The 20,755-nt window shown below is 31.8% G+C and overlaps 1 protein-coding gene across 23 annotated transcripts in view; it reads right to left on the reverse strand.

The window, feature by feature from the left end:
• The window catches only part of LOC106662128 (glucose transporter type 1), a 115,993-nt gene that overhangs the window by 24,324 nt on the left and 70,914 nt on the right, over window positions 1–20,755 (reverse strand). For 8 of the 23 annotated variants that reach the window (XR_002909827.1, XR_002909828.1, XM_024224771.1 and 5 more), the window contains exons 1-3: window positions 10,672–10,835; window positions 3,379–3,444; window positions 581–851 (exon numbers count right to left, since the gene is read on the reverse strand). Coding sequence is in view for 17 of the 23 variants with exons in the window: in XM_024224771.1 (XP_024080539.1) it covers window positions 581–690 (110 nt within the window). In the remaining 6 variants the exon portion in view is untranslated. Of the gene's footprint in view, window positions 1–580; window positions 852–922; window positions 1,037–3,378; window positions 3,449–10,671; window positions 10,840–20,755 lie in introns of those variants that run through there. The other 15 variants (XR_002909829.1, XR_002909830.1, XM_024224773.1 and 12 more) reach the window with 10 other exon arrangements.

Raw genomic sequence — 20,755 nt, forward strand, 5'->3', positions numbered from 1 at the left:
GTTCATATTTTGAATTTTTTAATACATAAAAATCCGCTCTGCTCCCTAGTGATCAGTATTGTAATACTAAGAATTAATCAAAGTATAACGCAAAATCTATATCGATATTGCATATAACATTTTTAAACTTACAACATCAGTAAAAATTTTCCAATCTTGAAAGGTTATTTGTTGAGCTCTGACATCAGAAGAAAATTCAGACCATAAAATGCTACCAAATGCAGTGAAGCTATTAAATCATTGTGGTTTTAGAACACTTGTCGCATGGTGTAGTATTATAATAAATATTATATATATATATTTATTATAGATAATTATAAATATATATATAAATCAGCATCTCATGCAAGCTTATAGCTCAATGTGATTATGAGATTACAAACTATTGACATGTTGTGAATAGAGCAAAATGCAAGTGTAATACAAATGAGATGGATCAGAGGGGGGAAGGACAAGGTGTTCAAAGCACAATTTTACAAAAGAAAAAAGAAAGAAAAAGAACAGAATTATCTATATTTTCATATATCATGATTCTCCCAATTTATTAACACAACAATAATAATAATGATAATACATTTACCTCATAAGCAACTGCCTTAGGGTTGTCTCGTCGTCATCAGGGTGGGTCAGCTGGGCTGTAGTATCACCATCCCGTGGCTTGCCTCGATCTTCAGTTGTAGATAGTCTCATAGGTGGCAACGGACTTGTTCCCTCCCCCCTAGCCACTAACAAGGCAGCACCATCGGCCCAAACCAGTGCATTTTAAACACCACAGTGCCACAATCATCATCATCATCATCACCAGCACCCATCTTTTTCCAAGGGCACTCCATTGTTCTCACATTGGACCTCTTGAAAGGGAGTATTCGATTGTTTATCTATTTTTTTTATTTTCATTTTGTATTAGTTTAAAACTATTTACAATTTATTTGTTGTTTAAAGGTGATTGGACCATGCATGATATTATTTCACTAAGAAAATAGGAATTTGTTGGTGTACTCAAAATGATGTGCCAGGTGTGGTTTGTAAATAAAAACTAGAAGATTAAAAAAAAAAGTTAAAACTAATTATTACACCGATACATTTTTAAAAACAAGGTGATCCACAAATTTCTGCTGCAGGGAGACATTAAGCATAATAATTATTGAGAGTGAGTGCATTTTATAATAAATTTTTTCTCAATATTTTTTATAATTTTAGCAAAAGGTAGTCTCAATGGAAAAAAATTTACAATTTTTTGATTGGTTTTCAATTTTTCTTAAAAAATATTTATTTTTTAATGGTTTTATGTCCTTGCATATTATGTAATATTTGCCAGAAAAATTGTTCTAAGTAGGTGAAAGAATAGTTGGAAGGATACCAGAAAAAAAAGGCCAAGGGCAATGGTGGGGATTGAACCCAACGCCGCAGGGTCTATGAGTCAAGCTGACCACTCTGACGAAGTAACAAATGTTGATGATTTTTTATTTTCAGACAGTTTATTCATTTTTTAATTCTGAGTCTTTATTAAATCATCTGTTGTTTGTTAAGAAATCATCATAAAGGCCAGTTGATAGTCGCACTGGGTATTTTGATCTATACTGATATATAAAATTATCACTTTGATTTGGTTATTATTAGTATTTCAATATAAATACTGAGTTGATTACTAAAGACAATTAGTTAAATCATCTTAAGACACTGAGGACTGACTAAACAGTATTAATTTAATTTTATTTTTGTTGAATTTTTCCGATAGATATTAATCATTTAACAAAACAAACTTAAACAACATAAATTTACGCGAATAAATTGCCAGTCATAGGAACGTTTATGAAAAGTTATATTATTAAACAAAATTCTTTACTAATTTAAATTTTAGGCTCCTGGTAGTACTACGAGTCCAACAAACCAAGAGTGCAGTATATGCTAAATGCTTGGATTAAAAGAAACTTTGCAAACAAAAAAGTTTTTTTGTTTTAAAGCCCTTTGTGTACAAAATACCATTTCACTAGTTTGTACATAAAAAATGGTTCCCTGCTCATTTGGCAATTATTGTAAATAATGCATTTTCAGTGTAATGTTCATTGTCAAGTAAAAGATTACCTGGGAAACTTATGTAATTACAATGACATGAAGTTTTTCCACCGATTTTTTTTTTTTAAATGCAAAATTTTTGTATAAAAAAATATATACAAGTTTCATTATTTACGATTAAAATCGTTTTGGGTTATATTTTTCTTTTAACCATTATTGCTGAGTAATATGGAATGTCAATTTTGAATGTGTTTGCTTATTGAAATTTTAAAAAATTCTGTTATAAAATATTTATACATACTACATTTACACACATAAATAATTATATTTATTGAAATTTTATTATTATTAATTATTAAATTTTTGTTTAATGAGGGTTCACAACAGCATCGACCCTCAGGGTGCTGGTGGTTTTGAAAAAAAAAAGGCCCTGTCAATATGTCGGTTTGCTGGATTCGAACCCGGGACCTTTATCTTACAGTGATGAGCACTGGGCCAATGCTTAAACTGTTGTGGCCACCGATGCCACCAATTATGCTGTTAGATTACATTTACCAATTTATTAGACTTCCACCAAGTTAATATAAAAACCATCACCGAAAAGTTTGATGCAACCACATACATACTACTCAGTTATGCAATTATCATGAAATAAACTATCAAGTTAAAAAAAATATAAATAAAGAAATGTCATTATGACTAATGGCTTGTTCTTTTTATGTCAAATATTTGTGACTATTTTCCGTTTTCTATGTTTTAAATGTAATAAAACAATTCTTTAATAATGATGATTGAATTTAAAAAAAAGTTTTTTAAACTACAGGACGTATGTGTATCTTTATTTATAGTTATTTTATAATTAATCAAATGATACAATAATATCTACAGTTGGCAATAGATAAAGTGATACGGCAGAAAACTAATAACCGATTACTCCCTTGGTTGTTAGAACAAGCTTTTTAAAGACTGAACAATGCAATCTCCTTGAATTATTCATGAATGCCTGTGAGATAAGAGAGATAAAGAAAAGTTGTAATATTATTAAAAAGCTTTATTAATCCAAAAGCATGCAAATTTGTCTTGTGGTCGATCTATTAAATATTCGAAACAACCAAAGAATGACAAGCATTAACATAAAACGTCATTGTATCCCTTAGCAAAAATGTAATTGGGTTGATCACAGAAACTAAGGGTGAATTTTATGCTCATAGTGGTTGTGGGTGTTTTGGAATTTGGCTGATTTTTAATACCATTATGAATTCTACATTATTTTAAGAATTCTAACAAGTGTCAAATATACAATGTTTGTTATATTAAACGTATGTTTTTTTCAATATCAATATTTTTGTTTTGCATCATTACCTCGATAGGCCACTTGAATAGCCCCATGTTGATTCGATCTCCAGTTTTTCGTCCCTACTCCTTCTCCTGAAACAGAAACATGCTTTGTTAAACATTTTATAATGTATTTATTGAAGATTTTTTTTACAAACACATTTATTAATGATGTTATGTATTGTCATTTATAACATAACTGAACTGCCTATGTCCCTTTATGTACTGTTTTAGATTTTTAGATTATTTCAAATAATTAATCTTTTTATGTAAGATTTTGGATTGAAATGAAAAAGTTAGTGTCTCGAGAGGTATTCAAACCCACATCCTTCGGTTCAATACACTGGTGCTCTAACCACTTGAGCTATCGTGATTTCATGTCACGATAGCTCAAGTAGTTAGAGCAATGGCGTATTGAACCGAAGGTCGTGGGTTCGCATCCCTCTCATGACACTAATTTTTCATCTCAACCAAAAACAGAAAAAGAATAATTAATATGGTCAATTATGACCTCTAAACATAAATGGACTCTATTCTAAATTATATTTGAAAATTTTTACCTGTACAAATCTATCAACTAAAATTATTCTCCAGAAATCTTATAGGATAAAAATTGGAAAAATGTATTATGAGAATTTGAATTTGTATTCAACGTTTTTGAATAATGTAAGTGATTCAATTTTTGCTTCATAAAAATGTGATTTAAGCCAAAAATAGTTACTAACAACAGCAAGAATATTTTTTTAATGCTGATAAAACATTATATAGGCTAGAATTAATTATGTCAAAGATGATTTTTACAAATTAAATAAAAATTGTTTGCGTTTATATGTGAATTTTTGTTAAGAGTGTATTTGAAATTTAAAAAAATGGGGGGGGATTCATTTACTCTGCTATCAAATGATGGTAAATTGATTTACATTAAATTCCTGTGTGAAGGCAAAGGGGAAATTTGCCATACTGAATATACATAATTACATTTATGTATCTTGGCCATTTTAGCCTCATAAAACAGCAAGCTCAATTTCCTTAAATTTATTCAAAGCACAGTCTATTTATTTGCACATATATAAGGTTGTTAATGTGCATTATTTCGTTATTAATTAACACTGATCAACTGATTCTATATTTTTATTAACTCCATTACAGTTCGTGGTCAGACTGACCAATTAACATTTTTCAATTAATTATTATTTATTACAATTAATTAAGGTTTTTAGTTGAGATAAAAAAAGTCAATGGCATGAGCGGGATTCGAACCCACGATCTTCGGATTGATACGCCGCTGCTCTAACCACTTGAGCTATCGTGACCTTGATCCACTCAAGTGGTAGAGCAGCGGCGTATCAAGCCGAAGATCGTGGGTTCGAATCCTGCTCGTGCCATTGACTTTTTTATCTCAACTAAAACCTTAATTAATTGTAATATATTAATTGGTCAAGCGGACCACGAAATTAGTGAATTTATTATTATTTATGAAAGGTATTGGTCGAGGTAAAAAAGTCAGCGTCACGTGCGGGATTCGAACCTACGATCTTCGGCTAAATACTTTTTCATTTCAACCAGAATCCTTACATAAAAAGAAAATTAATTGAAAGAAGTAATTTGGTCAATAGACCACTAAATATGATGGGTTTAGATTATTATCAAATAACAGATAAACTAATGCTATTATACTGTATTAATCTATTGTTATAAATTAAAACAGCAATTTAACAATGTTGATTATTATAAATTATTCAAAGAATATAGATGATATACCAATGAATTATGCCAACTATTCTTTTGAAATAAATTACACAGAACAATGACTTTGTTACTATTGTTATTTTTATAATTTAAATAAACATTGCAATCATATTTATTGATACAGGTTAATTATTATTAATTAACAAATTAAACAACAGCTTTTAGGTAGATTTTGTGTATAAGGCTAAGTATTGACATTTTAGGATAAAATATAATAATTGGCATTCTACAATAAATTAACCAATGCCCATAGATGAATAGGAACCAGTAAAGAAAAGATAATTAGAATTAATAAAATAATCTTTATTGACACATATACCGAGAAAATTCAAAACCATTGTACACCAGACAAAACATTCTTCTCATAAGAAGTCGGCAGATTGACTGTAATATTGGGGAGAGGGCTGAAATATTATATGGGAAAAATCAGTCAATAACCTTTTAATTATATTATAAGAAGGAATTTATTGTATTTTCAGATAAACAATAAAATATGCCTACTGTTTGTGTTTTTTTTCTTTGAGTGTATTAACGAGAATCGTTGTAAATAAGATAAGGTGTGGTAGTTGTTCACAAATTGTTATATTTCATTGACTGGATACTCTTGAATGCCCTTAAATGTTTATTAAACAATTTGAGATTAAGATATAGTATGAATAAGCTAATTAATAAACCAAACTGTATGATATAAGTTTTTAATAAAGGTTGTTTTATTTAAATTTATCAAAAAATATATCAATGTTAGACACAAGGTCAATGTTTGGAAGACTGCAATATGATTTATCTTTACATAGTCAAATTAAAATTTATTATACATTTTAGACCTTGTTGTACTAAAAGTAGAAGTAATTAGGCATTTGAGAATTAACAAAATATACATATAAAAAACTGCAGGTGGATTTGATAGGGATTTAAAAATAATGCAGAACTTATTTTTATTTATTAAAAAAAATTCTTTTAACCTAGAAAAAATAAAGTAATTCCAGTCAAAAAAGAGGCGGAAACTTAAGGAGTTAAACATCTAAATGATAGGGAAACGTTTGAAAGTAGTTCATCAACTTAAATATTTGGGTTTAAAAGTAAAACTGCAACCTTACAAACTAATTGAATTGTTAGGAATTCATTTTTATGCTGTTAAGCAATAATAAGTTTAAAGAGTGAGATACTGGAGGATGTGGTATATTTTAAGGTGGTAGAGATGAAACGTTGGATTTTTGGAATCTGGTAATCAATTATTGATTGTGGAATAATGGAAATTCACGAAATGCTCTTAGGATAGAATGTGAAAGATTCGGTTTCCGAGGTGGTAGGAATCGAAGCCAAACCAATTATTTTGGTTACTTTATGTATAATAACGCGTGTGCTAGTTATGCAAATTGGTAGCATAGCATTGAGTAACATACGTGCAAGGATCTCCTTTTAACAAATTAAGATTATTGTATTTGTTTACGGATGTTTAGATAGTGTATTCGTTCGATCACGTAATTCTATGTGTTTAAAATCAGCACTTAACAATTAAATTTAACTCAACTGTTAAATCCAATGTGCCGGGTTGGTATGTCAGATGCATTTCGCCATCTTCATTGTTGGGTCTCGATGTTTTTTGTGAAGTCAAATTTACTTCCATAAGGTCGAGAGGGATGTTGTGTGTCGGCATATCTTTGTTTTTCGGTGTTTTTGGGGACTTTTTGTGATTGTTCCGGTCTGCCTTTCGATTTTCGGCCCTTTTTTATGGATCGGTACAGTTTTTGCATGGCGTAAATGATGTATGTTCACTATTGTTAATTTAGTACATATTTATTCAGATATCGTGAGACTAATCTCTACACATTTCTACACTTTAGTACATATGTTCATTTTGCCCCCGTTTTGTATGTTGTGTAGTGGTTTGTATATTGAGGGCTCCTTACTGTTTTCTGTGAAGTGAACTACTACGCAGTTTAATTTTTCATCATTGTATATATAATAATATACGTTCAAGATTTTAATTTCCAGGAAGTATTTCTCTGTACGTCTTTTGGTCCGTTAAAATTAAAGTAGTTTCCTTTTGTAATTGTCTGTATTTTGTTCGATAATTGTGCGTATTCTTAGTTACAGTTTTTGCGTGGTGTATGTCGAACTATGCCCAGCGTTTCCTTCCGGAAGTTCTTGTAACTTATATGTAAAGATTAAATGTACTTAATTTGATGTCGCTTTAAAAAAAAAAATGTGTTGTTTAGTTTCATTCGTGTTTTGAATAATGTTGTGCCGTGTTGTATGTATTTTTGTAGGTGATGAGAATTTTGGAAGTTGTCAAGTTGGCTCTCTACGCTGATGACCAATAACAAAAAAGGCTCAGCACCGAAATTGGAAAAATTTGTTAAAGATGGAAACTTAAATTAACTCAGACGAAAAAGAAGCCACCCTCCTCACCAATTATCTATTAACTATTAATTGCATGTAGTAGCATTCTCTGTTCAGGCTATGTAAAATATCTGGGCATAACAATGGATTATAGTCTGGCATTCACCAGGCATGTGGCAGTTAGAAGAGACCGCGAAAAAACTGCTACCAGGCTGCTGTTTCTTCTACTACGGACCCCATGATGAGTGCTTTTAACAAAAAGCCCCTCTACATCAGCATTGTTAAGTCCATGCATCTACGCGTGCACTTGAAGCATCACTGCCGGACTAACCTCGACATTACAAATCCAAGATAAGTTTATGAGGTTTTTCACCTCGTGCCCAAGATGAACCAGGATTGAGCTCCTCCACGAGATAACCATTGCCATTGAGGTGAAGTCTTTAAGGATACGCTTCTTCAGCAGTTGTACTGCCAGCAGGATGCCCCATGATGAGAAATAGGAGCCTACGACTTTAATAATACTATTCCTTAATAATAATACCTTAAAGACTGAGCTATGATTTTTATGACATTTGTGATACGCCAATAAGTGCGGGGATATTCCTGTAATTTCTGGTAAGTAAATGTACATAATCATTTATTTATAAACTTACATGGGTCCTCAAATTCCATTTTGTGAATTCTCCTGGCTAAATGAATGTTTGTTTTTTTAAAAAACTTTTTCCCACTTCTCAAAAATCTCGCTGTAACTTTTCACAAGTTCAAGTAAGCGCTCTCTCTCTCTCTCTATCTATCTATCTATTGGGTTGTCCGGAAAATAATGCAGGATTTTAAGTTTTCATTAAAAAAAATCTATATAAAATATTCTGTTTACGTTTACAGGATTACTCATTTGTATGNTTATTTTGATTAAAGAACATTGCTTTAAAGTAACTAGTTTCTTTTTTTTTGTTTAATACCAAAATCCTGCATTATTTTCCGGACAACCCAATATCTATCTCTACCTCTCTATCTATCTTTCCCCCTCCCTCTCTCTCCTTCCCTTTCTCCCTCCCTCTCTCTCCTTCCCTTTCTCCCTCCCTCTCTCTCTCACTCTTTTTTTCTCTTTCTCACACTCTCTCTCTCTCTTCCTCTCTCTCTCCCCCCCCTTTCACCCTCACTCTCTCTCCCTCTTTCTTTCTCTCTCTCACACTCTCTCTCTATCTCTACCTCTCTATCTATCTTTCCCCCTCCCTCTCTCTCCCTCCCTTTCTCCCTCCCTCTCTCTCTCACTCTTTTTTTCTCTTTCTCACACTGTCTCTCTCTCTTCCCCCCTCTATCTCTCTCTCTCCCCCCCTTTCACCCTCACTCTCTCTCCCTCTGTCTTTCTCTCTCTCACACACTCTCTCTCTATCTCTCTCACTCTCTCTCTCTCTCTCTCTCTCTTTCTCTCTCTCTCTCTCTCTACCTATCTATCTATCTATCTCTGTTAGGTTCACAAGTATGTTGTTCTGTTTGGTGCAGTGTATTTGTATTTTTTTTTATTTTTCGTGTTGTTCTTTTTTGTTGTGTTTTAAGAAAATTGTGTTGAAGTACATCTTTATATAGTTTGTCTTGCTTAATGTTCTAATTCCTGTGTTTGTTCGACCAAATTACCGATTTATTTTTCATTTAAAAAGAGCACAATTCTATTAATTTTCACTTTACCCTATCCTTAAGGAATGTTAAAATATGTATGTATTTTTTAGAATCATTCCAAATCCCTTGTTTAATCACTATTCACAGCCCTATTTACAATAAAAATGTGAACCTATTTACTTGAAAAATGTGAACTTTCTTTGATTTTCTGTTTTTCTTTCTCTTCTATTTATCGAAATATCAAATTATCTCTCGACTTTGTAAGTACCAGTGCGAGTGCGTGCTTTAAGTACATTTTGTTTGTGAAACCATTCAGCTAATAATCAAATGGGTGGAAATCCGATGGTTTTTATTTCTTAATTTAACCAGGTACACATCAATTGGCACATTTCTTCGTATTTCTTTAATTATACTTATCATTCTTGTTGATTAAATCAATCAGATATGACGGGACAAAGCTGATTTTTGGGGTCGAGTTAGCTTGATAAATCGTGCGAAATAAAATAATCTAGTCGAATATTTATTTATTTACAATTTACACAAGTTAAACCAAAAACTGTACAGTCAAGTGAGCATTAGATGGATATAAAAAATGTTATAAAAAGTAGTTTACAAATATATTTTGATAATTTAAAATATATTGAGAAGGTATTATTGTGTCTTAAGATGTATGAAAATATTCAACAAAAATAATAATATGAAAAGATCGTGACTTTAACTGATATTATTGATATTGTTTATTGATTTTTTAAAGTTTGTTTGTTTAAATGATGGTTTATATTCAACAATAAATGCAATAGCAAATCGTACGAATGTTACATTAAGCTATCCTTTTATGCTGTGTTTATATATTAACATAAAACTGACGGATCATTACGTATATATTTGAGAAAGGTTACATGATGATATACATCTGGCAAAATAGAGGAAGACTCACACAACACATACACACAAAATACATAAACACACGTGTAGGGAGGTAGTCAGACACAATAAACAACCACCTCATACTCATGAGACAAATAATAATTTTATCCGTTTTTTCCTGATTTTATTCATCAGGTTTCTAAATAATAGTCTTAAAAGTTCCAGCCATCAAGGACCATTGCATGGAAAATCTTTCTAGACAGTACTTTCTGAATTGAAAATTTGAACTAAACAGTAAATTTAATGTATTAACTAAAGTTTCTATTTTGAAATACTCTAAAAAGATTTCCTTCATCTTTTCAAACGTCTTTTTTTATTCTTTTAATTAAATTTTATAGCAACAATTTTGGAAATATATATTTTCAGTAAAATCAATCGTGGGAACAAATGAATTAAAGCCATTAAAATTTTAATATGACAAAGCGGTACAATTTCTCGATTTGTTGGTATGCAATAAACTGTACGATAAGTAGGTGGGGAAGACTTAAACTTAAACAACGGGATTAAATTTAATCCGCGCAAGGCAATTTCTTGTTTCTCTTGGCAAAACTCGAAACTATTTTTATACAGTTTGCCATTTTTGTTTTATTTTCTATCGGGAGAATTATCAAAAACGGCTTTTTTATGAGCAAAATATATGACAGTCGTTAAAATATAATATAAACGTGACAACGTTTAACTCACCTGAGGAGAAATAATTTCAATCACAAAATTCGCGGTAAAACCTCGGCGATTCGCGTTACAGGGTGAAACGAGACTGTCGTAAAGCCAGCAGCTATTACATACTGACTGACTGACTTGCGTTACTGACTGACATTCCCTGTTTGGGTTCTACCTCATGGAATCCACATCTACAGCGTTGCCATATCTCGAGCCATTCCAACAACTGCACTGTAAATAGCGCCACGAGTTAAATGTAGTCTTTGAAAAGTGATTAAAATGCAATATACACGTTTAATTGTTTGTTTTCCTAATCAGTTTAACTCGTACTGTTGTTTTTCAAAAACAACAGTGTTCAAAATTATTAAACCAATTTACATAGGTAAATTAAAGATAATTAATACTGTTTATTTTCTTAATTAGTTGACAATGAAAACAAATTGCTACTGAACTTACTGGTCATGAGAATAGTTTGCTTAGGCCGAAAAAAAGGTACTCAAATAGATCTTTTTTCTCCAGATCCGAGCTAGAAACAGCTGATTTTGTGCTGGAAAATTTAGTGAGTCCAGCGGATGAAGTAGCAGTTTTAAAAAAATTTTCGGCTAAATACTAGGGTCATCGCCGGTGACTCAGGTATATACCCTTCGCACATTTGTCTTCTTAGCTATGCTATGTGTATTCTTTTCTAATGTGTAGAGATTAGTGACCGTTAATCGATAGTTATTCAGATATAGTGACCCGACCGCATCTCACGATATCTGAATAACTATTCTTTTCTAAGTCTTCTTATGCCCAAACTAAACGTTGCATTCCGATTCACCTAATAGGAGATTCGTTATCTTGTTTGTTGTTACCCTCCCACACATAGGGTTGCCAGTAGTTTGCCAGTAGCTCAGCAGTTTAGGAGTTATTCCACTTTTCCTGATTTTTTAAGATTTCACGACATTGCTTCAAATAAACTAAATAATTCCAAAACTAAAATGTTTTGGACAAATCCGTTGGTACCATTGAAAACTACGTTAAATTTCCAATTAGATGAGATCAATACTAAACTTGTAAACTCCTTGAAATAAGGATTTTAGTAGCAAGAACGTTGAAAATTTTTTTTTTTTCAAAGTTGAAAAACTTACTTGGTGATTCTAAACTACTATTTCCAAACCTAAAGACCAGCAAATTTCAGAAAACGTACTCCATTTATTAGTGGTGTAATTTCTTTTTTAATTACTTTTTTCAAAGATGAAGAAATTGATGGAGGAAAGGAAAAAACCGTGGCTGACGGATTGGTAAGAAGGGAAAATAAAAAAAAGGAAATTTTGAATGAATTTATTAAATGTTTTTTAATTTGGGTTCGAAACCGAAATAGTGCAAGTGTTTATGTATTTACCTACCCGACTGCAACGTGATAAATTAAAATACATTTCGTAATTCACATACATAATAATTTACTAACCTACACTACAACTAAATTGGAGGTCGGAAGATTATCGTGATCTTGCGGCCTCCTTTCTTTCACACTAATAAATACATTCAAACTGTATTTAAAAAGTCCACTCATTAAATTATCCCAAATTGGTTGATGGGCCTGTGGAGTACTCGATATTCCTCGACACGTCCTTTCACGCATCACCACTCATGCTAATAAATACATTTATTCGGGACAGGCCACTACACTTCGGAAGTATAGTACCAACGAAATGCCAATGACCCGTCCCTCTCATCATACAACGTACCTATACTAATTTGGTGGACCTGGAAGTACTTGATGTTCCGTCACATCCACACCTATGCATAATTCGACACTCACGCAAATAAATCGTTTAGCAGTTTTAAATCGGCACATTTTTCGTATGGTAGGGTTTCCACGTTTCCTAAAAACGCTTAATACTAATGTTAATTTAGACTAACTTAACCATTTATTCCTCAGGCCTCATTCTAGGTCTTTTTCCGTCTGGTTATAGGGTCACTTTGATAACGGCTTCAAGACGAGGAAACGAACTTTGTAAAAGCGTATTTTACAGAATACCGTAGTGCGTCGAAAAATGAACCACTCTGCATATGTTTATCATCAAGAGGAATCAAGTAATTTGTAAGTCTATATACGGTTGTTGTTTAAATTTATAGAAGAATTAAAAAAAGCCCCTAAACCACGTTAGTAAACTTTGTTAACAAAAATATAGACGTAGAATGTTTTAATTTAGTATTTCTTCTCATACTTACATTTTTTTACGAGGGTTGGAAACATCAGAGGTCACATCAACCCTCGGGGTGCCGGTGTTTTTGAAAAAAAGTCCATTTATAAGTATATCGGGTTCGAATTCAGGGCCGCTGGATTCGAACCCGGGTCCTTTACCTTACAGCGACGAGCGCCGTGTCAACGCCTAAACCGTTGCGGCCACCGACACCCCAATACTTACGTTATTAATTAATTAAGCTATAACATATGAATTATGTCCAATTTTAAGCTATTACAATGATTATTTCAGTAATTGCAATGAATATTGGCTATATTATTTAAGATATTTTATTTTTAACTTGTTATATAATTCTTTAATCTTCTTCTTTTTTCTCCTTGATCCATTAGAGGTTATGAGGGCACACACCGACACATCGGACCTTGTTATAAAATTGAACGATAAGATTTATTCCAATCTTTTCATCATCATTTTGTACGACTTTGTTTATTGGTCTATGGTCTTTTAAAATTGGCTAAACCCATCTGTAAGTACTAATTAGTAGTCTACTTAGTAAATTCGATCTGGATTGCATGATTAGAGATAAAAATTAAGGTTTTAGTATAAATATTTGTAGGTATAATTAATTAAGGGTTTAAACAATTCAAAAACTTTTATCATTTTTATGAATTATTTCTCTAGCCTTTATTTTTTAAATAAATCTCATAAAATTATTTTAATATTTGAGAATTAATTAGAAACATATGTGTATTAACAACTATGAATATTATTTTATGTTCAGATACAATTGTGTAGAACATGTTTACATAAATTAAATAACATAAACATTAAATAACATTACCCCAGAATATAAATGCAGAAACTATATTTTTGCCCAAATCTGTAGGAAAATGCTTGAGACAAAAATCATGGGAAAAAGGGTGGCAGTGTGTTGGGTGAAAGGGCATGCAGGTTTATGGCAAAATGAAACGGTGGACGCACTTGCAAAGGAGGCTGCAACATCAGGTCCAACCCTTGACATTAAAATTCCTAAAGATGATGGGAAAAACTTTTTGGAAAAGTTTTGTAGAAATCTGTGGCAAGAAAAATACAACGCAACAAATGTTGGCAATTATTACAGGTCACTGTTCCCTGAGCTCAAGAAAAAACCATGGTTTTCGGAAGGCGATAGCCCAGAAGGAATGTCAAAGGATTTCTATACTACTATTTTTAGACTGAAGACAAAATCATGGCCTATGGGGTAGCTACAAGAAGAGAATCGGTTTGGCATCGTCTCCGAACTGTCCCACTTGCGATTGCCCTTCAAATCCTTCCTACATAATTTTTGAATGTCTAGAATATGAAAATGAAAGAGACAAATTGCTAAAAAATCTGAGCAAAGTCCCAAATATTTCAAAACCAATAAACTTAGAATCTGTTCTAATAACCAGCAACCCATCAGCTTTCAACACAATCTATGGATTTCTAAAGTCCATAAACGTTTCTTTTTGATTATCTTCAAGCATGAAAATTTAGAAGATGAGAAGATGATGGAGCTGAATGAGTGGTGCGCGCGCGCGGCGGGAACCTGGCCCTGGTCGGCCGATCACGCTCGACAGTAAAATGAAAATAGAAGAAAACTTCATGGGTAATATGCCAGCGTAAACCCCCCCCCCAAAAAAAAAAAAAAATGTTTATATAATATTGTTTTTCGTCTTTCTCCGTTCTTATTACGATGCCAAATGCCAAATTTCTCGATTGCGTTTTCTTCGTTCACTGCTCACATGTAGCCGAACAGTGGAATATTATTTTGACAAAGCAAATACTGTGTTTTTAAAAGTTTTTATATTTTATGTATAAATAATGATTGATTTTTATACATACTAGCTATCTCGGATGTTTGCCTCTGCTTCAGTATGACACCTTTTCAAACCGGAATTCAGTCCAAAAAAACTTGCATTGGTCCTTGTCGCGTTATTAACATACAATAATTATTTGAAATTAGTTGAAAGAAGTTTACTATTGTTTCTCGGGCAGGATTTTGCCGCTGGTTAGTTTATGTAGGCAAATGAGGCAATATCTTTGTTAGGGCTTAGATAAGATCGATCCGTATCATAGACATTCACTCAAGCGCGGAGCACTTTTGACAATGGAATTTCCGAAATGCCTGCTCAGGCAAAATGTCCTGATAAATGTGACACCCGAGGCAAAAATATCCACCTGGTAAATTTTATTAACGTCAGGAATGATCTTTTATTCAATTGTCTGGTCTTGTAACATATATTTTTTTATTTGATTCAATTTTTTGTACATATATAATTTTATGAAATGTGTGACTGGCAAAAGATATTGGGGGTTGGTGCCTAATGGCAGGCCCCAAAAATAAATAATTATTTTAGAAAATTCAATTTGATTATGTAAAATTGTTAATTAAAAAATAATAGATAAGTAAACGAGGATTGGATGACTATTCTATCAATAATAAATTGATGAAAGACTCAGGTTTATGGTATAATTTAGCAGATTATATAGCAAACCAGATCCTTCCATTAATTATTACTAGAATAAATGGTAAGAAAAATTAGATGTTTTTTAAATTGAAGAATTTGCATTATTCGCTTATTTAACGTGACTTGATTAGTTGCCTTGATTAATTTCATCAAGATGTCGAGTTTGCCGTGTCAAATTTGACGGATTATTACAACAAAAATCCAAATGGCGCATAAAATTGTTATTCACGGAAAAAAGGCAATGGCAGATACCAATGACAGAGTGAGAGTGTATGATTTTAGTATTAATTAAAATTACAATTAATTAAGGTGTTTAGTTGAGATGAAAAAAGTTAATGGCACGAGAGGGATTCGAACCCACGACCTTCGGCTAGATACGCCGCTGCTCAACCACCTGAGCTATCGTGACCTCGATCCGCTCGGACATCAACTCCCCATCTCGACCCCACCTTATGAGTTTTCCCTCCTTTTGCCATTTTTCAAGTTGAGATGGGGAGTTGATGTCCGAGCGGATCGAGGTCACGATAGCTCAGGTGGTTGAGCAGCGGCGTATCTAGCCGAAGGTCGTGGGTTCGAATCCCTCTCGTGCCATTAACTTTTTTTCATCTCAACTAAAAACCTTAATTAATTGTAATGATTTAATTGGTCAAGCGGACCACGAAATTAGTAAAATTAATTAAAATAGCGACTATACATAATTACTATACAAGTAGTTATTAGTTTCACATATAAAAAGAAATATGATTTTATTCTCTTATATAGCTAGTTCCAATTAAAAAGTAACAATTACATCAAAAAACGCCAAGAAACAAACGGAGAGAGATCGTGTTTTATAAAATTTAACAAACGAGGGAAAGCAAGATTTTTTTTATCTTGAAGAGTTTTGTAAAATATTGAATAACGAATCGAGTAAATATAAGTTTGACAGGCTTTTTCGTTTTCAACATGTGTGACCAGAATATTTAAATTACTTCTTTACTGGCTAAATTGCCTAAATTCACTCAAGGAAACAAAACTAACTTTCGTATAAAACTGTTTAATTGTTTATTAAAGGAAGTGTGTGCCATTAATGGTGTTTTGTAAAAATGAAGAAATTTCAACAATCGGATTTCACCATTTTGACTACTTCTTGCAGGAGGTATGTTTCACAAACACCAAACATTAGAAAATGTCAGTTTAATAATTCAACGTAAGGTAAAATAAGTATTCAAAAATATATTATACCATCAATATTAAAAAATATTTGAAACTAATTTTGTAGACGTCTGTATAGGGTGTCGAACTACTCGTGTTACAAACTTTGCCAGTAGATTCTACATTCAAAACCAACCAAAAAGTCCTAATTAACTATGGTCCTAATCTCAACAGTTTCGGAGTTATTTCACTTTTTCTCGTTTTTTAAGATTTCAACCTTGCTTCAAATAAAAATGATAGCTCAAAAACTAAAAGATTTTGGACGAATCCGTTGAGACCATTGAAAAGTACGTTAAATTTCCAATAAGATGTGATCAATACTAAACTTGTAAACGTTCGGGAAATAAGCGTTTTAGAAGCGTGAACTTAGAAAAATATTTTTTTTTCAAAATTGAAAATCTTTTCCAAACCAAGAGACCAGAAAAATCAAAATTAAAAAACATTTAATAAATTCATTCAAAATTTCCTTAAGTTTTTTATTTTTTATTATTATTAATCTTTCCACCTTACCAATCCTTCAACCGCGGTTTTTTCTTTTCCTTCCAATTTCTTCACCTTTAAAAAAGTAATTAAAAAAGCAATTGCACCTCTAAAAAGAATATTAAATGGAGTACGTCTAAAATTTGCTGGTTTCTAGGTAGGAAATAGTATATTAAAATCACCATAGTAATTTTTCAACTTTGAAAAAAAAATTATTTTTCAAAATTCTGGCTACTAAAACGCCTATTTCACCAACGTTTACAAGTTTAGTATTGATTCCATCTTACTGGAAATTTAACGTGGTTTTAAATGGTATCAACGGATTTGTCCAAAAACTTTCAATTTTGGAGTTATCATTGTTTATTTGAAGCAAGGTCATGAAAACTTAAAAATCAGAAAAAGTGGCATAACTCCGAAACTGCTGAGATTCAGACCATAGTTAATTAGGACTTTTTGGTTCCTTTTCTATTGTAGAATCCACCAGAAATGTTTGTAACACGAGTAACCAAACACCCTGTATATGATTATAAGTTTATAAAATATTCGGCGTCGATAGTCTTAAGCTTTGTCATTGCAGATGCTTATTTGCAGAATCAGAAATATGAATATGAAAACAAATAACAGGAAATGCATGTAATTCAATCGACTTTCTTTATCATAAATTATACAACGAATCATGAACCGGTTTAGCGCCAAAACCCAACGACAAACCGACCCGTCCGACCACCGTCTTACTTCACTTTGACTTTCTAAAGGAAAGTTAAACAATTAGCCAAACAACCTTGCATTTGTATGGTTAGTACGGCTAGATTTACAGTTAATGGAAAATCATAAAACCTATATCTCAACAAGAAATACGTGATAAGAAATAAAACATGTGCAGTAAATAATCAAATTAAGTCGAAATTATAGAAGTACATGACATTTCTCAAAAGAAAATAATCTGCAATTTATATTAAAGTAATGACTATTAATTAATTATTTGAGTCGATTATCTGTGATAAATTGGATCCTCTTGTCTCTAAAATCATAATTTTTGAGCAACATGGGTTCATAAAAAATCAATTTCTTTTAATTTATAACCTTTCAAAACTGGTTTTGAATATTCTTCTCTCTAAATTTACATCTTATGTTATTTGTGAAAATCTGTTGGAATTGTTCTTCTCTTATTTAAATAACAGGTAGCAAATTGTTACAATTAAACAATGTCCACTCTTTCATATTTTATGCTTCTTCAGGTATCTTGAGGCTCTCTTCGTGGTCCACTTTTGTTTTTCTCGACAAGTCAGCAGCTTATTTTGATACTAAATTTCTTCAGGTCAACCTCACTTCTTAGCACATATGGTGCTCTTTGAATGATTTTTCGCTTAATATGTCTAAATGAAGTCATAATTCTTTTTCTAGAATTACCAGATCTACTTAAAAACTTCATCTACTCTATTAATAATGTGTGGTGTTTAGTGACCGTTAGCCAATGATTATTTGGAGATCGTGATGTGCGGTCTGATGTGACGTAGGTTTTAGAAAAACGTTTTCTTTATCGTTCCAACGTTTCGATCTTTATTGAGATCATCTTCAGAATGATCAAAAACAATGAATGACAAGGCTAGAAAATTTTAGGTTCAATCAAAGTATTTGTACTCACTCAAAACAACTCAGTACAAATACTTTGATTGAATCTAAAATTTTCTAGCATTGTATAAATTCAATTTTTTTAAATCTAACATTTTCTAGCATTGTATAAATTCAATTTTTTTAATCTAAAATTTTCTAGCATTGTATAAATTCAATTTTTTAATCTAAAATTTTTTAGCATTGAATAAATTCAATTTTTTTAATCTCAAATTTTCTAGCATTGTATAAGTTCATTTTTTCACATCCTATATGTATTTGTAAAATTTAAACAATGTTTATACATCCCAGGCCCTGAAGATGATCACAATAAAGATCGAAACGTTGGCATGATAAAGAAAATGTTTTTCTAAAACCTACGTCACACCAGACCGCACCTTAAGATCTCCAAATAATCTATTAATAATAAAACTTTCACTAAAATTTATATAATTAAAGATTTAGGAATTCACTCTGTGTATCAATTGTTCCTCAGATACCATATTTCTAAAATTTGCTCTAAACCTTTAAAAACAATTGGGTTTTTAATACGCTGTTCAAAATCTTAAAAATATTGAAATATTTAAACTACTGTTTACCTCTTTTTTTCGACCAATACTTTAATTTTTTTCTATTGTCTGGTTAACACCGCTTTTTTAGGAACTGTATGTGATTTTCGAATTACGATTTTGGTTGCTATGATATCATGATGTCTGAGCATTGATACTCTAGAGGCAGGAAGAACTAGGCCTGACTGGGTGTTTCCTTACAAATTAATAAATAACTTCATCTCAAGTCCTGAACTGCTTTCCGGTTCGATGATAGATAAATACAAAATTCATAATTTTTATTACCATTATTTTTTAAATTATTCAATGTCCCTCATTGCTCCATTAACTACCAGTTTCACTCTTCAATAAATAGTGTTCAGCGAACAGGAAATATACCCAATATACGCTTATTTAATGCTAGTCATGCATATTTAAAAAAAAATAGTTTAAAAAATAAATAAAAATTAAGATAAGAAAGAGAATTTTGATAAGCCTTAGCCATCTTAGCGTGGCAATATTTTTACTTATTTGAATTGCATGATGATTCATATAAATTTTGGCCGTAGAGACAGTCAACAACCGTTGTCGGCAAACGAGTAAAATAAAGCATGGAAAATGTACGGGAACAAGGAGCGGATATTTAACTCGTTAAATTTATCCGAAAGGTAGGGGAGTACCTTAAGGAAGGTATATTATGTGCCTTATTACTTTCAATAATGGGCGACAGCATTAATGCCCCGTCCGAAAATAGCGGCGTTGTTCGGCCCGAGAACACACTTATCCATTTGTTCCGCCCAAAAGTTTAGCCGATAATTTGAAATTAACCACCTCGTGCCATTTGCGTAAATATTTCATTGATCAATATTTTACCGGCTCTGTGTTAAGTCGAGTTGGAGTTTATTTAGGTGAGGCGTAATCGACTGATAAAACGTTTAAGATCTTTATCAGTTGTCTAAAAAACACCTGTTAATCACTATTGACTATCTTGTATTAGCAATTTATGACAAGGGCCCGAACATCATTTACTTGATTTCTGATTTTTATTAGTTTTATCCTATTCATCTATAATTTTTTTCTTAAGTTATTAACCGTTTAGTTTTTTTTTGCCGGATAATTTTTAAATTTTGTGTTAGACTCTCAACACGACATACAAGAATGACACATCTACACGGAAAACAAAAACTTTGAGCTCTGAAGATGATCTCAATAAAGACCGAAACGTGGGCACGATAAAGAAAATGTTTTTCTAAAACCTACGTCACACCAGACCGCATCTCACGATCTCCGAATAATCATTGACTAACGGTCACTAAACACCACACGTAATTTTTAAAGTTTAATGCTTCGGTTTATGACACGACAAAATTGTTCTAAAATTGGTCGGGAACGTGTTTAATCGAGAGCATTTTCAATTTACAAATTCATTCAAATGGACAGAATTTAGTTTCAAACAATAATTCTTTGGGTGTTCTGCGCTTTCAGGTGTTCTGTTCAAAAAAAAAAAAAAAGCGTTAAAAAAGTTAATACTACATTGAGTATTAGAAACAGTTCATAGAGAGCAATATAACATTTCTAAATACAGATTTCATTT

This window comes from Cimex lectularius, unplaced genomic scaffold (genome assembly GCF_000648675.2).
Source record: "Cimex lectularius strain Harlan isolate CLEC.00 unplaced genomic scaffold, Clec_2.1 scaffold22, whole genome shotgun sequence".
NCBI classification, from domain to species: Eukaryota; Metazoa; Arthropoda; class Insecta; order Hemiptera; family Cimicidae; genus Cimex; species Cimex lectularius.